General features: G+C 44.2%; 1 protein-coding gene across 34 annotated transcripts in view; it reads right to left on the bottom strand.

Annotated features, from left to right (window-relative positions):
* Positions 1-9,587, bottom strand: part of TTLL5 (tubulin tyrosine ligase like 5) — a 311,118-nt gene that overhangs the window by 51,844 nt on the left and 249,687 nt on the right. For all 34 annotated transcript variants that reach the window (XM_027972048.3, XM_060418366.1, XM_060418388.1 and 31 more), the window contains one exon: positions 2,137-2,219. In XM_027972048.3, the coding sequence (XP_027827849.1) occupies positions 2,137-2,219 (83 nt within the window). The remainder of the gene's footprint in view (positions 1-2,136; positions 2,220-9,587) is intronic.

The following is a 9,587-nucleotide window of genomic DNA, read 5'->3' as shown; positions in this document are numbered from 1 at the left end:
TTCATCAGCATTTCTCTAAGGATCAAGAACCCCAAGGCAGTCATGGAAGAGAACAAATTCAAAGGACTTTAGAGGCCCAGAGTCATTTGGAGACAAAAGCAGTCCGCAGAAGGCCATGTAAACAAGGCGGGAAGACAACACACTCATCTTCAGTTAGAAGCATGGAGAGACGTATTCATAGATAACTGAAGCTTAGGAGAACCAGGAGTACAACCTCCCCTTGTCCTGTGGTTTTACAGCAATACCAAATTCAGTACAACTGTTACAGAAACTTCTAAGAACCGTCAACAGTCAGTCAACACTACTTCGTGATCAAGATGCTGGAAGTGTGACCCGCCTGGTCGCTCAAATTTCCAACTTCCTCAGCCAGAGTGCATGCAAAGAGTTCAGTTTCATACTTAATGTATCAAAAACACGCAGATGAAATAGGCAGGTTTCCTGGATCTCCTAAGCTTTGTAAACTTCTCCAGCCTCAGCAAATCTGAAGAGCTGCCGAGGCTCTAAGAGCTCTATCTCATGGAAATCATTCCAGGTAAGGCCATGGTTCTCTTAACCTCCCACTTCTCAGGCCATAAGAGTTCCAGGTGGAAATTTAACCTCCTTAAAAATAACTACCATGTTCTAGGAGTTCTTTTTAGGGGGAAAGTGGGGGGAGTTATATACCCATCAACTATTTCTTGAATTTAGGTTTGAAGAGTTTAAGTGGAAAACAAAATCTATACTCTTTTCATATTATTATCTGACTTGGGTGCAGTTATAGAGCCTTCCTCTCTATATAGTAAGCCTATGAGGTATATGTATTAATAATTATCCCCATGATATAGGCAAATGAACCAGATTCCTTAACAATCTTGTCATCATTTTAAGGTGTATTGTATCACACACATACACCCTTGCACCCTGCCCTTAAGCCCCCTGCTCAGAGGCCCTAGTTCCTAGCCACACTGATACAGGGGGTCCCCCAGAACACAGCACCATTTCACCACCAGCCCCCTTTCCTCACTGGCCTTTGCCCACACTGGTCTCTCTTCTTGGACCTCCTTCCACCCCAGGCCGCCCCTCTCCCGGCTGACCTGTCACAGTCAGACCCCAGTTTAGATGCGTCTTCCTCTAGGAAGCCCTCTTCTATCCCTAAAGAGCCTGGGCCAAGTTGCTTGGGTTCAAATACTGCTCCACCACTGACCAACTGTGGGAGTTTGGATTATGGTTCATAATCTGTCTGTGCCTTTATTTCTTCAGCTGTAAAACAGGGAATACAGCTCCCATATTACACGTGTGCTTTGTGAACAGATGAGTTATGACATGTGAAGCATTCAGAAGTGTGCCTGACACACAGCAACACTGTCTACTATTATTCTCTGTGTCCCCAGTGCCTGGCACTCCCTCCTGCAGCCACATCCCGTCAACCTCCCTCTCCCTGAGCCTCTAAGTTTCCTGACCGCAGGGAAGGCCTAGTTCACTCTTCATATGTCTCAGTTGCCCAGCATGCTACTTTCCCCACAGGAGGTGTTCAAAAATAAATACTTGTTGAATCGAATAGTGGATTTGCTTTCAGTTTTCTGACGACTTATGAGTGCAGGAAGTGCTACTCACAGGAAGCTATCCCCGGGCCAGTGCTGCCTTATATGGTGAGAGGCTTGAGGCCCTCAGCTGCTACCTGGCAAGACCGTGATGTTAGCAGGCAGGACGCAGCCCGGACCACAGCTCCAGATCTGCACCCACGGATCAGCTCCCACAGGTCTCTCCACTTTCTGAGCCTCTGCTCACGTGGAGGGGACAATGGTATACCTCACAGGGCTGCAGTGAGGATTTAATGTAAGATGCTAATACTACGTGTGGAAACATCACATAAATGGTGAAACACTGGCAAGTTTTTTCAAATACAGGCAATTTTTACTAAATGCTGCAAATCTGGTAACACTCTGCCAGACTGGGAAATTTCATCTACCCCAAACTAAGCGCAGAAAAACCACTTCACCCTAAAATGTATCATCTGAAAGAAGAGAGCGACCACATGCCCATTTGCCAACACTTCAGAAGCCTGAGAGGCTTTGTTCTCTGAACGGGAGCTCTCCTCAGAGGCAGAGGAGAGAAGGGTGGGCCCAGTCCCTCCCCACTGCGCCCCCGCAGACTAACCTGTGGAGCTGGTGATGGGCACAAAGGCTGCAGAGTTGAGGCTGCTCTGGAGTCCGTTCAGCTGCCCTTCTGCGGAGGCCCCTCTGAAACACAAGCGGCTTGGTTAGACCTGAAGACAGAAAGGTGAGGTCAACTACTGCCCTTCAGGGGCGCTGCCTCTTGCTTCTGGGGTTGCCCCCACCCTGGCTTCTTTTAAGACTTCTTTCAAGTTCAGATGTCATCTTATCAGAAAGAACTTTCTTCTTCTGAAGTGTTATGTGTTTTAAAATTGATTGTACATTTCTCCCCACTAGAACACAGCTTCAAGAAAACACAGGCTTGGATCATGACTGTGTCCCCCCCCACTTCCGCCCGCAACTATCACAATGCCTGCACCTAATAAGCACTCAACAGATTACTTGTTTACTGAATGAGTAAATTAAATTTCTGGTATTGACTTAGATAAATCATAAGCAAAGACATAAAAAAAAATTTATGTGCAACAGTGGTTCTCAACTGGGGGAGAGAGTAGGGGTGGATTTAGCCCTCTATCCCCACCCTCCCAGCAAGGGACATTTGGTGATGCTGAGATATTTGTGGTTGTTACAACTGTGGGGCCTGCTGGCATCTAGTGGGTAGAGGCCAGGAATGGTGCTAAGCCTTTCCCACAGTGCCCTTGCAAAGTGCCCCCAAAGAATATTCTAGTCCAAGATGTCAGCTGTGCCAAGGTTGAGAAACCACATATAGAGGTACCTTCCCTCACACCAAGTTTTGACAAGAGATAGGACAGAGTATTTTAGATTCTTCCAGCACAGGCTCCCCAGCTGCTTGCTTTAGAAACTCTTTCACTGGTCTGATGCCCTCCAGACTATGCCAGCTCCTCCTGCTACAGGTTCTTACAGCTTTGTCATTCTTTCATTGCATTTACCAAAATTATATATATTTTTCTTAAAAAATTTTTTTTTCCTTGACTGCATCTCATGGCATGCAGAACTTCTGAGGGGTCAAACCTGCATGCCCTGCAGTGGAAGCATGAAGGCTTAACCACTGGACCACCAGGAAAGCCACTACCAAAACCTATGGGACTATGGGACTATGGGGTAGCTGTGAACTTAACATCTGTCATCCTTGCTAGAATGTGAGCTCCATGAAGATAGAGATTGCTTCAGTCCTACTCACTATTATATACTTAAAATTTCTAGAAGTAATCTGACCCATTGCCCCATAAATACACTTATTTGTTGGGCCTGTCTACCTTGATTTCAGTTGAAATGTACACATTTTACCTGGGAGAGTCAGTAAACACCCTCTTCCAACAACACGAGAGAAGACTCTACACATGGACATCACCAAATGGTCAATACCGAAATCAGATTGATTATATTATTTGCAGCCGAAGATACAGAAGCTCTATACAGTCAGCAAAAACAAGACTGGGAGCTGACTGTGGCTCAGATCACGAACTCCGTATTGCCAAATTCAGACTTAAGTTGAAGAGTGGGGAAAACCACTAGACCATTCAGGTATGCCCTAAATCAAATCCCTTATAATTATACAGTGGAAGTGAGAAATAAGTTCAAGGGATTAGATCTGATAGACAGCATGCCTGAAGAACTATGGATGGAGGTTTGTGACACTGTACAGGAGGCAGTGATCAAGACCATCCCCAAGAAAAAGAAATGCAAAAAAGGAAAAATGGTTGTCTGAGGAGGCCTTACAAATAGCTGAGAAAAGAAGAGAAGTGAAAGGTAAAGAAGAAAAGGAAAGATACATCCATTTGAATGCAGAGTTTCAAAGAATAGCAAGGAGAGATAAGAAAGCGTCCCTAAGTGATCAATGCAAAGAAATAGAGGGAAACAATAGAATGGGAAAGACTAGAGATCTCTTCAAGAAAATTAGAGATACCAAGGGAACATTTCATGCAAAGATGGGCACAATAAAGGACAGAAATGGTATGGATCTAACAGAAGCAGAAGATAAGGAGAGGCAAGAATACAGAGAAGAACTACACGAAAAAGATCTTCATACCCAGATAATCTTGATGGTGTGATCACTCATCTAGAACCAGACATCCTGGAGTGCAAAGTCAAGTGGGTCTTAGGAAGCATCAAAGCTAGTGGAGGTGATGGAATTCCAATTGAGCTATTTCAAATCCTAAAAGATGATGCTGTGAAAGTGCTGCACTCAATATGCCAGCAAATTTGGAAAACTCAGCAGTGGCCACAGGTCTGGAAAAGGTCAGTTTTCATTCCAATCCCAAAGAAAGGCAATGCCAAAGAATGCTCAAACTACCACACAATTATACTCATCTCACATGCTAGCAGAGTAATGCTCAAAATTCTCCAAGCCAGGCTTCAACAGTACATGAACAAAGAACTTCCAGATGTGCAAGCTGGGTTTGGAAAAGGCAGAGGAACCAGAGATCAAATTGCCAACATCCACTGGATCATACAGAAAGCAAGAGAATTCAAGAAAAAAATCTGCTCATTGACTGTTAATTAAAGCCTTGGACTGTGTGAATCACAACAAACTGTGGAAAATTCTGAAAGAGATGGGAATACCAGACCACCTGACCTGCCTCCTGAGAAATCTGTATGCAGGTCAAGAAGCAACAGTTAGAACTGGACATGAAACAACAAACTGGATCCAAATTGGGAAAGGAGTACATCAAGGCTGTATACTGTCACCCTGCTTATTAACTTATATGCAGAGTACATCGTGTGAAATGCTGGGCTGGATGAAGAAGCATAAGCTGGAATCAAGATTGCTGGGAGAAATATCAATAACCTCAGATATGCAGAGGCACCACCCTTGTGGCAGAAAGCAAAGATGAATTAAAGAGCCTCTTGATGAAAATGAAATTAAAAGACGCTTACTCCTTGGAAGAAAAGTTATGACCAACCTAGATAGCATATTCAAAAGCAGAGACATTACTTTGCTGACTAAGGTCCATCTAGTCAAGGCCAAGGTTTTTCCTGTGGTCATGTATGGATGTGAGAGTTGGACTGTGAAGAAGGCTGAGTGCCGAAGAATTGATGCTTTTGAACTGTGGTGTTGGAGAAGACTCTTGAGGGTCCCTTGGACTGCAAGGAGATCCAACCAGTCCATTCTGAAGGAGATCAGCCCTGGGATTTCTTTGGAAGGAATGATGCTAAAGCTGAAGCTCCAGTACTTTGGCCACCTCATGCGAAGAGTTGAGTCATTGGAAAAGACTCTGATGCTGGGAGGGATTGGGGGCAGGAGGAGAAGGGGACGACCCAGGATGAGATGGCTGGATGGCATCATGGACTCGATGGACGTGAGTCAACTCCGGGAGATGGTGATGGACAGGGAGGCCTGGCGTGCTGTGATTCATGGGGTCACAAAGAGTCGGACACGACTGAGCAACTGAACTGAACTGAACTAACTAACTGACTGATGAAAATGAAAGAGGAGAGTAAAAATGCTGGCTTAAAACTCAACAGTCAAAAAACAAAGATCATGACATCCAGTCTCATCACTTCATGGCAAATAGATGGGGAAACAGTGGAAACAGTGACAGACTTAATTTTAGGGGGCTCCAAAATCACTGCAGATCGTGACTGCAACCATGAAATTAAAAGACCCTTGTTAACCACACAGCTTTCCAGACCGTTCCCTTGGAGATCCTGATTCAGTGGTCTGGGACAGGCCTTAAGAACTTAGGTTTTTTTTTACAGTCCCCAAGGGCCTAGGTGATTGGTACCACCAGAGAAATCAGGGAAACACGGACTGGTGGGCACAGAGCAAGGTGGTATAAGGAGCTCTGGGAGCGCCTGGTAGAGGCTTAGGTGCCAGGTGGTCCCGACACCCCCAGTGGAGACAGGGAGCTTGAAGTCACATTCCAGGAGTGATGCAAGGATCACGCTGTCTTACAGCCCTTCCCCTGTAGTGAGCTGCGACCTGGGCCCTGCCCACACCTTTCTACTTCTGAGGACAGGGGAACCATAGATGCAAGGAGGAGAGGAAGGAGCAGAGGGCTTTCCCTTTTCCCAAGCCTTAGCCTTGGAGACCTGCATCTGGAATGCTGGTGCATTTTATTTAAGTTCCTCATGGACTCCCCAAAGCCATCCAAAGCGCCTGTAAGGCTGATACTTGCTCTTCTAGGTCCAAGTGAGAAACAAAAAGTTTAACTCCATGTCCAAGGAGCGGTGGCTGCACGAGCGCAGGAGGGCTGAGAGGAGCTACTCCATGTTCAAGGTCAGGAGGGGCGGCATGAGAAGACACCCCTCGTCCAAGGTAAGGAGCAGCAGCTGTGCTTTGCTGGAGCAGCCATGAAGAGATACCCTACATCCAAGGTAAGAGAAACCCAAGTAAGACAACAACCCAAGTAAGTGTTGTTAGAGGGCATCAGAGGGCAGACACACTGAAACCATAATCACAGAAAACTGGTCAATCTAATCACGCAGACCACAGCCTTGTCTAACTCAATGAAACTAAGCCATGCTGTGTGGGGCAACCCAAGACGGGCGGGTCATGGTGGAGAGGTCTGACAGAATGTGGTCCACTGGAGAAGGGAATGGCAAACCACTTCAGTATTCTTGCCTTGAGAACCCCATGAACAGTATGAAAAGGCAAAATGATAGGAAACTGAAAGAGGAACTCCCCAGGTCGGTAGGTGCCCAATATGCTACTGGAGATCAGTGGAGAAATAACTCCAGAAAGAATGAAGGGATGGAGCCAAAGCAAAAACAATACCCAGCTGTGGATGTGACTGGTTATAGAAGCAAGGTCTGATGCTGTAAAGAACAATATTGCATAGGAACCTGGAATGTCAGGTCCATGAATCAAGGCAAATTGGAAGTAGTCAAACAGGAGATGGCAAGAGTGAACATTGACATTCTAGGAATCAGCGAACTAAAATGGACTGGAATGTGTCAATTTAACTCAGATGACCATTATATCTACTACTGCAGGCAGGAATCCCTCAGAAGAAATGGAGTAGCCATCATGGCCAACAAAAGAGTCCGAAATGCAGTACTTGGATGCAATCTCAAAAATGACAGAATGATCTCTGTTCGTCTCCAAGGCAAACCATTCAATATCACGGTAATCCAAGTCTATGCCCCAACCAGTAACGCTGAAGAAGCTGAAGTTGAATGGGTCTATGAAGACCTCCAAGACCTTTTAGAACTAACACCCCCAAAAGATGTCCTTTTCATTATAGGGGACTGGAATGCAAAAGTAGGAAGTCAAGAAACACCTGGAGTAACAGGCAAATTTGGCCTTGGAATGAACAGTATGAAAAGGCAAAAAAATATGACACTGGTAGATAAGCCCTCCAGGTGGGAAGGTATCCAATATGCTACTGGGGTAAAGTGGATAGCAATTACTAATAGCTCCAGGAAGAACGAAGAGGCTGAGCCAAAGCAGAAATGACGCTCAGTTGTGGATGTGTCTGGTGGTAAAAGTAAAGTCCAGTGCTGTAAAGAACAATATTGCATAGGAACCCGGAATGTTAGGTTCATGAATCAAGGTAAATTGCAAGTGGTCAAGCAGGAGACAGCAAGAGTGAACATCGACATCTTAGGAATCAGTGAACTAAAATGGACAGGAATGAGCTAATTTAATTCAAATGACTATTATATCTACTACTGTGGGCAAGAATTCCTTAGAGAAATGGAGTAGCTCTCACAATCGACAAAAGCATCTGAAATGCAGTACTTGGATGCAATCTCAAAAACAACAGAAGGTTCTTACTTCATTTCTAAGACAAAACTTTCAGCCTTACAGTAATCCACTATGTCCCAGCCTCTAATGCTGAATAAGCTGAAGTTGACCAGTTCTATGAAGACTTAGATCTTGAGCTCCTTATTGCAAAATTCAGGCTTAAATTGAAGGAAGTAGGGAGAAAAAAGACCTAAACCAAATCCCTTATGATTATACAGTGGTGATGATGAATAGATTAAAGGGATTAGATCTGCCAGGCAGAGTGCCTGAAGAACTATGGATGGAGGTTTGTACCACTGTACAAGAGGCAATGACCAAAATCATCTCGAAGAAAAAGAAAAGAATATGAGGAGGTAAAGTGGTTGTCTGAACAGGCTTTATAGATAAAAGAAGAGAAAGGCAAGGAAGAAAGGGAAAGATATACCCAACTGAATGCAGAGTTCCAGAGAATAGCAAGGAGAGATAAGAACACCTTCTTAAGTGAACAATGCAAAGAAATAGAAGACAACAACAGAATGGGAAAGAATAGAAATCTCTTCAAGAAAACTGAATATATTAAGGGACATTTCATGCAAGGATGGGCATGATAAAGGACAGAAATGGTAAGGACCTAACAGAAGCAGAAGAGATTAAAAAGAGATGGCAAGAATATGCAGAAGAACAATACAAAAAACGTCTTAATGACCCAGATTACCATGATGGTGTGGTCACTCCCCTAAAGTCAGATATCCTGGAGTGTGAAGTCAGTGGGCATTAGGAAGCAGCTAGTGGATGTAATGAATTCCAGATGAATTATTTCAAATCCTAAAAGATGATGCTGTTAAAGTGCTGCACTCAATATATCAGCAAATTTAGAAAACTCAGCAGTGGTCACAGGACTGGAAAGGTCAGTTTTCATTCCAATCCCAAAGAGGAGCAATGCCAAAGAATCTTCAAACTACTGTACAATTGTGCTCATTTCACATGCTGGTAAAGTAATGCTCAAATCCTTCAAGTTAGGCTTCAGCAGTACATGAACCAAGAAGTTCCAGATGGACAAGCTGGGTTTAGAAAAGGCAGAGGAACCAGAGATCAAATTGCCAACATTTGTTGGATCATATGGAAAGCAAGAGAATTCCAGAAAAACATCTATTTCTGTTTCACTGACTATGCTAAAGCCTTTGACTATGTGGACCACAACAAACTGTAGGAAATTCTTAAAGAGATGAGAATACCAGACCACCTTACTTGGCTCCTGAGAAACCTGTACAGGAGGTCCAGTTAGAGCTGGACATGGAACAACAGACTGGTTCTAAATTGGGGAAAGAGTATGCCAAGGCTGTTCACCCTGCTTATTTACCTTCTATGCAGAGTACATCATACAAAATGCTGGGCTAGAAGAATCACAAGCTGGAAGGAAGACTGCTGGGAGAAATATCAGTAACCTGAGATATGCAGATGATACCTGTTTAATGGGAGAAGGTGAACAGAAACTAAAGAGCCTCTTGATGAGGGTGAAAGAGAAGAATGAAAAAGCTGGCTTAAAACTCAACATTCAAAAACTAAGATCATGGCATCCAGTCCCATAATTTCATGGCAAGTAGGAGGGGAAAAAGTGGAAGCAGTGACAGATTTTATTTTCTTGGGTTCCAAAATCACTGCAGATGGTGGCTACAGCCATGAAATTAAAACACACGTGCTCCTTGAAAGGAAAGCTATGACAAACATAAAGAGCATATTGAAAACCAGAGGCATCACTTTGCTGACAGAGGTCAGCATAGCCAAAGCTGCAGTCTTTCTAGTAG

The sequence above is a fragment of the Ovis aries genome, chromosome 7 (genome assembly GCF_016772045.2).
Source record: "Ovis aries strain OAR_USU_Benz2616 breed Rambouillet chromosome 7, ARS-UI_Ramb_v3.0, whole genome shotgun sequence".
Lineage (NCBI taxonomy): Eukaryota > Metazoa > Chordata > Mammalia > Artiodactyla > Bovidae > Ovis > Ovis aries.
Note: the sequence above shows the minus strand (reverse complement) of the source record. Positions and strands in the feature narration are given on the sequence as shown.